This window comes from the organism of the source record quoted next, unplaced genomic scaffold (assembly GCF_019419815.1).
Source record: "Pyrus x bretschneideri cultivar Hongxiangsu unplaced genomic scaffold, Pyrus_bretschneideri_v1 Contig3, whole genome shotgun sequence".
NCBI classification, from domain to species: Eukaryota; Viridiplantae; Streptophyta; class Magnoliopsida; order Rosales; family Rosaceae; genus Pyrus; species Pyrus x bretschneideri.
The window spans coordinates 2,518,442-2,531,792 of NW_025999612.1; the positions used below are offsets into that span (position 1 = coordinate 2,518,442).

A 13,351-nucleotide genomic window follows, 5' to 3' on the forward strand; every position below is an offset into this window, starting at 1 on the left:
GGCCCTTTTACTTTTATAACGGAAATGTCTTACTGTAATAATCCACTTACTTCGGTTGTACCTTCTAAAAACCCTCTAGTTGTACCTTCCACAAAACTTGGTTTTTATTTTTTTATATTTAACCATCACATCATTACTAATTTAAGTATTATAGTACAGAATAATCTTAATCGAAAGATTTCAAGTTCATAATATTTTTATATTTTATGAAAGTTGATATGATTTTTATTCAAAGCCAAGAAGAGGAAAGAATATACTACTCATCACAAGGGATGAAAATATCCTCCTTAATAAAGTCTCAAATCAAAGAGGGAGTTTCATCAAACCTAGCACAATCAGCTCCATAACGGAGGGCAAAATGAACAAGCCTATGGATTGCAGAGTTTGCTTGGCGACAGACGTGGGACGCGGTAGGTTCAACGATCAAATGTAGCAAAAACTTGGCATCTTATATGATAGACTCGGTAGTAGACATATTCGTATAAAACACCTTTAGAGCTGAAATGATTTGTAGCCTATGGGCTACTGAGTTTGCTTGAATAACAACAATATTTATGATCTTGTCATATTGTTAAATCGGAAGACTTCAACAATTATCTTGTAGTCTTGTTGAGAAGCACACACAGCATTATAGGGAGCATTTTTGCTTACCAACCTAAACCTTTGTGAATGCTTACTGTACATCTAATTATCTATTATGTGTCACTTATTTGCACGAAACATAATACCCGTTGCAACATTTGGATCATGGGCACCTACATAATTAACACATTTTCAGCTAACAAATTTCTCAATGTAAATATCAACTAGCCAAATAAAAGTTGCAAGTGCAAGAAAATAGGACCAAACAGATTTCAACGTAAATATGTTTAATTATTATTAAATTAATATTCAAATCAATAAGTTTTCAATTAGAGATGTTGGTCAACCAGACGTGGTCATAAGCAGTTTTTGTGATCTGAAAACATTTTTAATTTTAAAAGCACTTTCAAACAAACTCTTCGTTTGCAAATTGCTTTTAGAATTATCAATTATAAAAAGAGAAATACTAAGGAGACTTTCTCAAAAGTGAGACTCTCCATAGACTCTTTATCACCTCATGTTTTTGGAACAATATTTTATAATATTGGTACATGAACTATAAAATGACAAAAAGTCTATAAAAATTCACTTTAAAAGAATCTCCGTAGCATTTTTGTTTTGCAAGCATTATGCACAAAAAGTCTAAAGGAGAAAGCTTGGCTGCTGAAAAAATCAGCATCAACTTCTGTTGCTAGCGAATTACAGGTAAACATATGTCTAAGTTGTGATTAAAAAATCAATTACTTAAACACGTGTCCAAGTTATGATTAAAAAATCAATTACTTAAATACGTGTCCACCCGTGATTTGCTAGCTGCCAAGTTCAGTTCAAGTCTAAAATGCTTTTTAGGTTAAAAAACAACAATATTTGTTTCCAATTCACATCACCTTTTTAGTTGTCATTTTTATTGATTTTTGGGGAAGATCTTATCCATAAACGACTTCATTGGTGTGCTCCTGCATATTTCTACTGTGCCCGATGACGTTATGCCCAACCTGTTAGAGCAGTTCCAGCGTAAGAACCTCACCAGGCAATACACTATGTTATCCATCCAATGAATAGTAATTGCCCTTAATGAACAGTAATCGCATTTTACATCTCCACCGTTGCACTTCAATAGCCCTAGTAATAGGCAATAAAATATTAGTATTTTTTTTATTTATAAAATAATAAAAAATAATTTTATTTGTAATTTCGGATAAGATTTTTAATCGTTCTCGTTGCGCCACATGTCATTATCCAAAAAGTTATAAAATAATACAAAATAATTTTATTTGTAATTTCAGATAATATTTTTAATCGTTCTTGTTGCGCCATTTGTCATAAAATCTGAAAAGACAATTATTGGTGATGGATTTCCGATAAGATTTTTAATCGTACTCGTTGCGCGTGTCATTATCTGAAAATACAATTATTGGTGATGGATTTCCGATAAGATTATTAATCAATTATGTCGCACCATGTGTCATAATCTGTTTACAATCTTTGAGGATAGATTTCCATCAGATTTTTAATGAATGACGGCATGCCACGTGGCATTATCTACAACCTAATCTTTTTTGAATCCTCCATATAATCCACCATCCATCCTCACAAATCTCACACCAATTTCTCAAGATCTCTATCATTATTCATAATTTATGCTTCCTTGTTCACCAAAATCTCTATCATTATTCATAGTTTCTGCTTCATTTTTACAATGTCTTCTTCTTCAAGGATGTTATGGGAAAATCGATCAACAAGAGGAAGAATTGTTTAACCAATCAGAAGGAATGTTCAATCTCCAAGTGGCCCAAAATGAAAGGGAAGAGGATAAGGAGCGTAGAAGGAGAGATGACAAAGCAAGAATGGCAAGAGCTTCACATTCCCGTCGAGTCATCCAAGTTGTGGGTCAGATTTGCATGCCCAACCATTTCGGAAACCTTGATAGAAGTAGGCAACGACGAGGTACGGAACTCTTAGACGATTATTTTGTCCGTAATAGTGCATTCCCTGATACGTATTTTAAATGTCGTTTTAGAATGCGACGACATTTGTTCAACAAAATCATGATTGCTATTTGCAACCATGATTCTTACTTTGTTCAAAAGAAGGATGCTTTTGGTGCTATGGGTCTCCTTCACCAGCAAAAAATTACTGCTGCATTGCGGATGCTTGCATATGGAGCATCTGCAGACCAGGTGGATGAGATAACGAGGATGGGGAAATCAACCATTCTTGAGTCCCTGATAAGGTTTTGTAGAGCAATTGAATCTATCTACATCGCAGAGTACCTCCGGAAACCTACTGACATGGACTTGCAAAGGCTTCTGAAGAAGGGCGAGATGCGAGGTTTTTCTGGGATGATTGAAAGCATCGATTGGATGCACAGGACATGGAAAAATTGTCCCAAGTGCATGGCAAAGTGCTTATGGGGACAGAAAATGAGCAAAAAGTATCATTTTGGAGGCGGTGGCATCTTTTGATATATGGATTTGGCACGCATTTTTCGGGGTTTCGGGAGCTCAAAATGACCTCAACGTCCTTACCCAATCCTCAGTGTCCAACGATGTCCTGCAAAGCAAGGCACCAAAAGTCACGTACTGCATCAACGAATGTATGTACGATGGGCCATACTACCTAGCAGACGACATTTACCCAAGGTGGTCAACATTTGTCAAAACAGTGCCACGTCCGTGAAATGCAAAGGAAAAACACTTTGCAAGCTGTCAAGAGGGGTGCAGGAAAGATGTGGAGCATTGTTTTGGTATCTTCCAAGCTCGCTGGGCGACGTCAAGGGTGCTGCCAGATTGTTTGATGTAGAGTTGTTTTGATCCATCATGATGACGCGCATCATTCTTCACAACATGATTGTGGAAGATGAGTACGATTATGATGCCTTTGATGAATATGAGCCAGACACGATGAACAATTCAAGAACACGTATATATTGTGCTCATGACACCATCGAAGAACACGTGCAACATGAGCCATTAGAAAGGGATGAACATTACAATGAATTGATCATTCAACGATATACTGCACTTCAAAGGCCATCTATGTACATTGCCCGACAAATTGATTTGATAGAGTACCAGTGGGAATTGAAACAAGCTCAAGATACTTAAGTTCATTTAGTGTGTATGTTTTTTTTTTTTTTTTGGTGTGTTTATTTAATTTTATTTGGTGTGTTTCTTTTAGTTCATTTAGCTAGTTTTTTGTTATTTGGTATGTTTATGTAATTTTATTTGGTGTGTTTAAATGTATTTTGAATAAAGATTCTCTTAGTATAAATAAATTACCAAATTAAATAAAGTACTAAAATCAATAAATTGGAAACAATATAAAGTACTCTATTCAATAAATAAGAAATTACAACCCAAAATGATTGGAAAATTATGGGTTCCGATTACAAAAAGTACTATATTCATCATCACTTAACCAATTTGTGGTGCTAGGATGATCTTCTCTTGTCGTGCTAGGACCATCTCCTCTTGCTCTCACTTCTCTTGTACGCCTCATTCGCACCACATCCGCTTTCTTCAACTTCCAAAAATATTTAGAATTTGGAGCCTTCCCTTCTAAAGGCGTGTTCATAATGTCACGATCTCGTTGAGCCATTCTTTCTTCTCTAACCTATTCCATTTCTTGCCTAAGTAGCTCTCTTTCTCTCTCATTAGCTTGAAATGTTCTCTCAACAGCTGCAGCATTTGCCTCCTATCTAGCCTTATCAGCCTCAAATTTCGCCATTTCCTGCACCAAAGTCAATTCACCTTGGTGAGTAAGTTGTTCCATATACTTTGCATAATCATTCTTCGAAGCACTCCATTTTCTCTTTGAAGTCTTCTTACCTTGAGGCCTAATTGGATAACGGGTCAATCCCGACGCTTGTTCAGGGGGGGCGTTTTGGGCACTTCTTCTACTTCATCTTCATGAACATGTGAGCCATGATTAGGTGTAGAGTGTAGAGGGGTGCTGTTCATGAAAACTTCTGGACCGACATGCATAACTTTGAATTTATGACTATCTTTGACAATATTCCAACATTCCCACCGGTTGAATGATTTATTTTTGGTTTTGGTTTTGGCGCCATACCAAGCTTGTGCTTGAAGTTGCTACACAATGCGGAATAAGAAATAATTATAATGAAAGTAGGTAACAAATAAATAATACAAACAAATAATTATAAAGAAAGTAGGTAACAAATAAATAATACAAACTAATAATTATAATGAAAGTGGGTAACTAATAAATAATACAAACAAATAATTATAATGAAAGTAGGTAACAAATAAATAATACAAACAAATAATTATAATGTAAATTTAGGTATAGTACAAACAAATTAATAATATATTGTTACCTGATCCGCGTAATTTTCCCCACTTCGAATATTAGTACCGGCTTGTGCCAAGGCGTCTCTTCACATACTAAACGATTGGCTAAGTAATTTCCAACGACTGGACATCAATTCTTTGGTTCTTTTCCCACCCATTTTCTCAACATAATTGGTATGAATAAGACTCTACATTTTTCGCAACTGCATCTCATTACCTGTAAGGGAATTATGAGTAACTTCAACCCAGTTAGTACACAACACAATATCTTCAAGAAGCGTCCAATTCGTACCTGCATCAGTAGTCATTTTGTTGAAAAAAAATTGGATTGAAACTTGGAGAGAAAGATAGGAATGTGGTTGAAAGTAGTTGAGAAAATATGAAATTATGGTGTAAGGTAGATGATAATGAAAATGTATTTATAGAAAAGTAAAAACAATTTTTTTTTAAAAATTTCAAATTTTTTTTTTTGGATTTTTATTCATTTTTTACAATTTTTAATTTTTTTTATTCAACTAATTAATCTTTGCCGTTGGATTTAAAAAAAAATTTCAACACTCCAGATTGTGCTATGTGGCACAACGGTAACATTTCTGAATTTTAAAACTATTTTTTTTATTTATAAAGGAGAATAATATCAACCATTGATCTCATATCCAATGGTTGATATTAAATAAGATTTTTTTAATTTTTTTTTACCGTTGCAAATCGGACGGTCCACATTATATAGCCGTTGAGATCAAACGGACCATGGGAAGCCACGTGGCTTCCCAATGGTAACTTTTTGAAATTGCGTCGTAGGCCCCAGGGGCTGAAACAGTGACTGGTGACGTGCCCCTACACGCGGGTAAGGTGCACGCGCCTAACAGAAAAAAAAAAAATTGGGCTGACGCCTGGATGACGTCATGTCACATCCCCGCCCGGGCAGGACCACTTCCCCAGGGCTGCTCCACCACTGTAGCACGATAATGTCCGCTTTGGGCTTACCATTCCCTCACGGTTTTGTTTTTGGGAACTCACGAGCAACTTCCCAGTAGGTCACCCATCATGGGATTGCTCTAACCCCCTTCTCGCTTAACTTTGGAGTTCCTACGGGAACCCAAAGCCAGTGAGCTCCCAAAAGGCCTCGTGCTAGGTAGGGATGAATATACATTTAAGGATCACTCCCCTGAGCGATGTGGGATGTTATAATCTACCCCCCTTAGGGGCCCGATGTCCTCGTCAGCACACACGCGACTAGGGTAAGGCTCTGATACCAATTTGTCACATCCTGGCCTGGGCGGGACCACTTCCCCAGGGCTGCTCCACCACTGTAGCACGATATTGTCCACTTTGGGCTTACCATTCCTTCACGGTTTTGTTTTTGGGAACTCACGAGCAACTTCCCAGTGGGTCACCCATCATGAGATTGCTCTAGCCCCCTTCTCGCTTAACTTCGGAGTTCTTACGGAACCCAAAGCCAGTGAGCTCCCAAAAGGCCTCGTGCTAGGTAAGGATGAGAATATACATTTAAGGATCACTCCCCTGGGCGATGTGGGATGTTACATGTCAGCCCTGTGTTAGATCCACTTCAGGCTCGCAGGCTAGCAATTCCTCACAGGCCTGCTGCTTGAGCCTCCACTGTCCATCGGGCTCCCCACGTTGGAGGAGCTATCACGCCGAGCTTTTGGGCCCTTTTTCCTGGCTTGTCCCCTGAGCAAACTCCCACGGTGGAGTTGCTCTTACAAAATTTAAAGTTTGGACACGTGTTCTCTTAAAAACACTTTCATAACTCTGTTAGCTTTGAAAATTAACTTAGTTGGATTAATAGTTCCCATGGTGAGGATAATCAGAAAATAGTGCATGTGGTTAAAAAATTAGGTTTAAGCTTTTGTAGTAAAGTTTGATAGGATTTAAACCAAAAATTGAAAATTTCTTCAACTCTCCTTTAAATAGCACATGAGACTTACACGTGCAGCTAAAAAAAATAAAGTTAGCCTTCCATGTAAGCTTGGCGTACTAACAATTAACGGAGAGTTTCGTTTTAGCCTCATATGTATGGCTCATGTATTAATAATTAACAGAAGGTTGATATAATTTTTAATTTTGGGTTTAAGTCGTAATAAACTTTACAACAGGAGCTTAAATCTCAAATTTGTTTTTTATCATAGGGTTAGCTTCTGACTATCATTTCATCAGGGGAACTAATAATCTGATTAGGCCTTGAAAATTAGAAAAATTAAACCAAACCAGCCACTGAAACTGCCACCTACGCTCCAACCGTCAGCCATCCCGCCGTCGGCGACCTGTCTCCTCCACCGGCAAAATCTTCTTCTCTCTCCCTTTCTCGTTCTTCCTTTGTTTCCAATCATTTCAATTTTCCTTTCAAGTTTTTTGTTTTATTTTATTTCATTTTATGTCCACTTAACAGAGTTTAACTTGTATTGTAGTTATGGGACACTTGTCAACACTATAGGCAGGCGGAGGGCGGGTACAGGGGTTCTGGGCATAGCAGATCCGCACTCAAAGCCTAAATATATGAATTCTGAAAGAGTGGAAGCAGAAGAGCTGAGCAATCTGCGTTTCTGGAATATTTGGCCAACGAACACCGTAAGTTGTTCAAACTCTCAAACGTTTGTTATTGCTTTTGTTGAACGTAGCATGCTTCAAATACTCCCACTACTTGTCAACATCTAAAGTCGTTAAATTAAGGGATTACCAGTTTAAAATTTCTCTTTAAATTCTCTGTCAATTTTCAAAATATCGAACTAGAATTTTGTGAATTCCATGTCAATTTTGTAATCAAGACTTTGTTGGTGTTGGGATAGCGATGGAAGCAGGGAGTCAATCGCCGGAGACGAAATATGCTGCTGATATTTCCTCTATAAGGGAAGCGCAAGCACGCATCGAGCCATTCGTGCACAAAACTCCGGTCTTCACCTCGGAATCCCTCAATGCTCTTTCAGGAAGACGCCTTTTTTTCAAATGCGAATGTTTACAGAAGGGGTGAGACTCTACTTGGCACTCAATCATGCGTGTCTTCTTTTCTTTCGTAACGACGTTTGGATTTCATTAGGGTAATCTATGTGCCTGCCTATACAGTGGCGCTTTCAAATTCAGAGGCGCTTGCAATGCCGTGTTTTCACTTGATGATGATCAGGCTGCTAAAGGGGTTGTAACACACAGCAGGTTTGATTTCCGCTCATTTGCGTGTCATCGCTACTTTCCTTAACCAATTTGTATGATTACAGCCTGATTTTTTTCCTCCGAATTTAGTGGTAACCATGCCGCAGCATTGTCTTTGGCTGCAAAACTACGGGGGATCCCTGCATACATAGTTATACCAACAAATGCTCCCAAGTGCAAAGTTGAGAATGTCATTCGTTACGGTGGTCAGGTTATCTGGAGTGAGGCCACTATGCAGTCAAGGGAAAGTACAGCAGCTACGGTGTTGCATGAAACTGGTGCAGTTCTTCTCCATCCTTACAATGACAGGCGCATAATAAGGTACAAATTGACTTCAGTTTATTTGCATTTAATCACATATGTTTGAAATTTCGCCTATGATAAGGGAAGAACATGAATCTTTTGCTCAAAGATAGGCTTGTTCTGTGCAAGTGTTATTGAAACTTAAAATGTATGTTGAAATTCTAATGAGCTGATACACGATAAAGACAACTTAAACAGATTGCTTTACAGTAAGAGTGTGTTTACTTGAAGAACCGAATCAAAATCATATTATGATTTATGAAACTAATGGTAGTATTGCGTTTCCCATATTTTATCTCAGAAAAACACCAATAGCTGTTCCCTTGAATTTCATGGCGATGTACTACCCTGGTTACTCCTCAGCAAGTATTACGATTACTTAAATAATTTCAGATGCATTAGCGAAACTTGTTCCTTGTAGGTTAATCCATTAGATGCTGCTAGACAATGCTATACTACGTATTAACGTATTTGAAAACAGTAACATTCATTAACGTACCTAATGAGATTAGGGATTTATGGCATGTTTAAGTTTAACTGTTCTTGCAGTGGGCAGGGTACCATTTCACTGGAGCTTCTGGAGCAACAAGTTCCACAGTTAGACGGCATTATAGTACCCATAAGTGGTTGGTTTAGTTACATATAATCATAAAATTTGTTTGATTAGTTCACTTTTGTTCCTCAATATTCTGTTGTTGACTTTTAATCTTTCTAGTAGTATTGATTTATGTACATCTGTCTGTATAGGAGGTGGCTTGATATCAGGGGTGGCTTTGGCTGCCAAGTCCATCAACCCTGCGATTCGAATTTTTGCAGCTGAACCTGAGGGTGCTAACGATGCAGCTCAATCCAAATCAGCTGGGAGGATAATAACATTGCCTGAGACCAACACTGTTGCAGATGGGCTTCGAGCTTTTCTTGGAGACCTTACTTGGTAAAGGAAGATCACATTTTATCCAAGCGGTTCATTAGAAATCTATCTTCATCTTGTCGATAATGAAATTCCTGCCTAGCTCAGTATTAATGAGCTTTTACTTATATTTAGCAATTTGCCTTAACTCTTTCTTTCTTTGCACTGGAACCAGGCCCATTGTAAGAGATCTTGTCGATGGCGTTATAACTGTAAATGACGAGGAGATAATAAATGCTATGAAACTCTGTTACGAGATTTTGAAGGTTGCAGTAGAACCCAGTGGAGCAATAGGCCTTGCTGCTGTTTTGTCCAAAAGTTTCAAGAAAAATTCTGCTTGGAAGGATTGCAGCAACATCGGAATTATACTTTCTGGAGGTAATGTAGATCTAGGCATCCTATGGGATGCCTACAAAAAGTGAAGTCTAAATAACTTTGTTCTTGTCTGCAAACTCTCTCTTTCCCTTAATACTGATACTTGTTCTTCGGAAATCGAAACGAAAAACCTTCACACTTTTCATGTATCATGCACAGTAGCCACTAGTTCGCTTTATTTGAGTAGTATTCTCAATTAACAGCTTTAGAGCTCTCTCTCTGTGCTCATGAGTACTTGTTTAAACTTCTTTTGGATTTATATGTTCACCCATTGCTTGCATTCTTTGTGCTGTCGGTGATTGTAACGCTAACTTATGGGAGACTTGGAATATGCTTGAAGCCCAATATATAAACAGATGTTCACAGTTTGGAGAAAAACCCTTTAGAAAACTATGTTTTGTTAGACCATCTCCAATGGAGATCCGTGTCGGTCTATATTCACAATTTTGGGCCAAGTTCGGACCTATCATCAAGAAACAAAACAAGGCCGAATTGTTCATACAAAACCCAATAAATTTCTGAGCGGCCAATCTTGCACAGCAGCTACAGCTTGTAAGAATCTCCTTGAAAGATTTGTTTTAGGTTCTTACATTAAATAATGGGAAGGAAAAGGAAAGTGATGGCATCAAATTCTACCAGTAGGACCAGATGCTACTTGTGATAACCCCTCTTATAGCCTATCCTAGTTCAATCTGATATTTCAGTGAGTTGGTCTTGTTATTCAATGAACCACGGTACTATGGCTTTACCACTTCTATATCTTTATATTCATATATCTATATATCTCTATGAGTTCCATTCTCCTAGAGCCTGTGGTCCAAGAAAATTGTGGTCATCCATCGTTCTGATCTTAGTCCAATGGTAAAGAAGAAAGTACAAGAACGGAAGTTAGATGACCACCCCCCACTGGAGAAAGATCGAAAGGTGGGTGACTACAATTTTCTTGGACAATGGGGTGTAGGAGAGGAGAGTGTGACTGATATCTATATTTCATCACTCATCAATGTTTGTTGCAGTTGGCAGGCTGATATACGTACTATGTTTGCAGTAGCAACGCTATCAATTAAGTGTGGTAAACTATTTTTCTAGCAATTAGGGACCACCATGATATGATGTCAATGTTGCAGAAGTTTTTAGGTCACACAATTTTGGCCATGTAGTTTGGTTTAGTTTGCAATGGAAGTCATATAAGTCTAGTTAAGAAAAATCAATGGGCTTGTAGCGCAATTGTTAAGAGCGTTTACCTCTGCATCAGAAGTTCTAGGTTCTTTTCCTTACTCCTCACTCTTAATTGTTAGGAGCATTTATAAATTTCCATCTATAAATTTAACGTAATTTATGATTTGGACTTGATTGCAAATCAAACCGAGCTCTGCAACTAAAATTCCCAAAATTAAAATGACATTACCGAAATGGGAAACAAGTAAAACCACACGAACAGAGAGATGATTTCTGCACACTTTGTTTACCTATGTCACTTTGATTCTCCCTTGATTGATTCAATCTATACTATAGACCAAAAATAAATAGGAATCTACACGAGAAGAAAATGGTGCGTGGGACTCACTTTTCCGAAGTATAATGTAGCCCGGAGAAAACGAAACCTACCATTTGAACCCTCGTGCATTTGGTTGTGATTAACATTTGTCTGATGCATCAAAGTCAAGTTCATGCTCAAGAAGTTTTGTTTCTATACATATATATGCCACAGCCAACGAACATTCTAATGGTTCTTATTGTATATACCAATGTTAGCATTTTCTTTGAGCAATATATGATTGAGAAGCTGTCGTATTCCTGTTGTGGTTAATTAGTGTGTGGGGTGACGAAATTAATGTCGTTCGGATGGACCTTTTAATTCAATTCGCACATTTATAACAAAGTGATTGATGCAGCACCACGCATATTGCACGTACAATTTGAGAATCACATGCACCACTGCCATGGTGGCCACCTTTGTTGATTGTGAAACGTTCAACGAGTGCTAGGGTCAGTCGTATATATGTTGTATTGATCGCAGTTGTTGATGACGGACGGTTCATGCGCATGATGGCACGAGCGACTAATGGTAGCTCTTGTAACCATTTCAACATGTTGTCTAGTATGCACTCGTATGATCAATTGAGATGATACAAATAGTTTAATTTCTCGATGAAGAGAAAACATGACACAACTTGATGGATCCAATGTGATTATTTGTGTCAAAACGACATAGGGCACAAACTTGCCACCTGTAAATTACATAGCATTGAAAGTCACAACGAGACATGAATTAAAGTTCTATTTGTTTCACTAGATAAATGACTCAATTTTTTATGGTGTCTTTGTTAAATTTATTTACGCACATAACTATTGAGAAGGTAATCAGATTTTTTATTTGTTAGCTTTTTATGGGTTTGCGGCGTGTACTTATTATCGGTGATCTATGATCCTAGGATCTGTGGCTTCGGCTTATGGTCGAGACTTGTCTTTTTACCCTCATTATCGTTTTCACTGATTTACTTTGATGTATGGGTTTTGGTCTTGTCCCGCACTAAGGTCATCTCTAACCAAGGGTTGGCCAGATGGCTCGTTTTAGCCCTCTGACCCTCCAAGATATTAATATTTTAATGAACGATACATGGCTATATTTGCCTCCGTCTCCAATTGAAGGCCAAAGGGTTATAGGGCTCGTTTTAGCCCTATCACAAAAAACCGTCTCCAACCGAGGGCCAAAGGGCTATAGGGCCAAACATAATTTATTATTTAAATTTAAAAACTACAACAACTTAAATTCATATTGTTTAATGTTGTTTCATTTTACTTAATTTAATTTAATGTTATATAATGACTTATGAAGTTATAGGAAAAAATAGAATTTAAAAAAAAATATGAAACAAATTTTGTGAAACAGAAGTTATAGGAAAAAAATGGAATTTAAAAAAATTGAATACAACGGTTGGCTAACTCAGCTAGCCGTTGTATTAAAAAATTTCATACTATTTGTGTCGGTTTTAACCGACACAATTGCAATTCAAATTACTATTCATGTTGGTTATAACCGACATGATTGCAATTAATCAAAATTATTCATGTCTAGTCGTTTCTATTCGTGTCGGTTATAACCGACACTATTGTGATAAACAAAATTATTCATGTCGGTTATATCCGACAGTTTTAAGCAAAATTCTGGCTAGCCCGGGGCTGGCTGGCTGGAAAGGGCCAGCCCTCTGGTCCTTTGGCCCTTTCAGATTCTGTGGGGCCCACGAGTCCTATGGCCTAGTCCCCGGTTGGAGACTGTTTTCAGGCTATTTTCGGCACTTTGGCCCTCTGGACCATTCGGTTGGAGATGGCCAATATATTTTATTTTCCTTCTTACTATTAATAATTTTGGTAGAACGGGAATGCACGGGGGTTTCTGATTGGGGTGGTCCTTTTTCCTTTACCAAATGATCGATGCCTCACATGTGATCGTTGACGAAGAGTTAATCTCGCCAAGTGTGCTCCATTTTCATCCCCTAAAGAAAAGAACCTGCAAGCTGCTTCTACCAAATCAATGAGGAATGAGTTGTTCTTCCCTTTCCTAATTTTTTGACCACTTTGAAATTTCTTACCTTTCATATCCACTGTAATGAGGACAGATTATCTAATATCGCACCATTAAGCCAAAAACTCCCAAAACTAACACATTAAATTAAGTTCAACTTTATTTTATTTTATT

The 13,351-nt window shown here is 37.7% G+C and overlaps 1 protein-coding gene across 2 annotated transcripts; it reads left to right on the forward strand.

Moving 5' to 3' along the window:
* The first annotated feature begins 7,096 nt into the window (after positions 1 to 7,096).
* LOC125479628 (serine racemase) lies at positions 7,097 to 9,865 on the forward strand. 2 transcript variants are annotated; one of them, XM_048589178.1, is made up of 7 exons: positions 7,097 to 7,491; positions 7,676 to 7,883; positions 7,980 to 8,066; positions 8,154 to 8,384; positions 8,916 to 8,992; positions 9,114 to 9,300; positions 9,452 to 9,865. In XM_048589178.1, exons 1-7 carry the CDS (start codon positions 7,416 to 7,418, stop codon positions 9,696 to 9,698), a joined length of 1,113 nt encoding a protein of 370 aa, XP_048445135.1. In that variant the 5' UTR covers positions 7,097 to 7,415; the 3' UTR covers positions 9,699 to 9,865. The 2 variants fall into 2 exon arrangements, with proteins under 2 accessions (XP_048445135.1, XP_048445134.1); XM_048589177.1 differs by having other exon boundaries at positions 7,103 to 7,487; positions 7,706 to 7,883.
* Positions 9,866 to 13,351: the final 3,486 nt, after the last annotated feature.

Excerpts from the sequence above, each read along its gene's own strand:
- LOC125479628 (XM_048589178.1), top strand. The coding sequence starts at position 7,416 with ATGAATTCTGAAAGAGTGGAAGCAGAAGAGCTGAGCAATCTGCGTTTC. Across the intron at positions 8,067-8,153 it reads GGGGTTGTAACACACAGCAG|TGGTAACCATGCCGCAGCAT; the intron begins GTTTGATTTCCG and ends CTCCGAATTTAG. Across the intron at positions 9,301-9,451 it reads TTTCTTGGAGACCTTACTTG|GCCCATTGTAAGAGATCTTG; the intron begins GTAAAGGAAGAT and ends CACTGGAACCAG.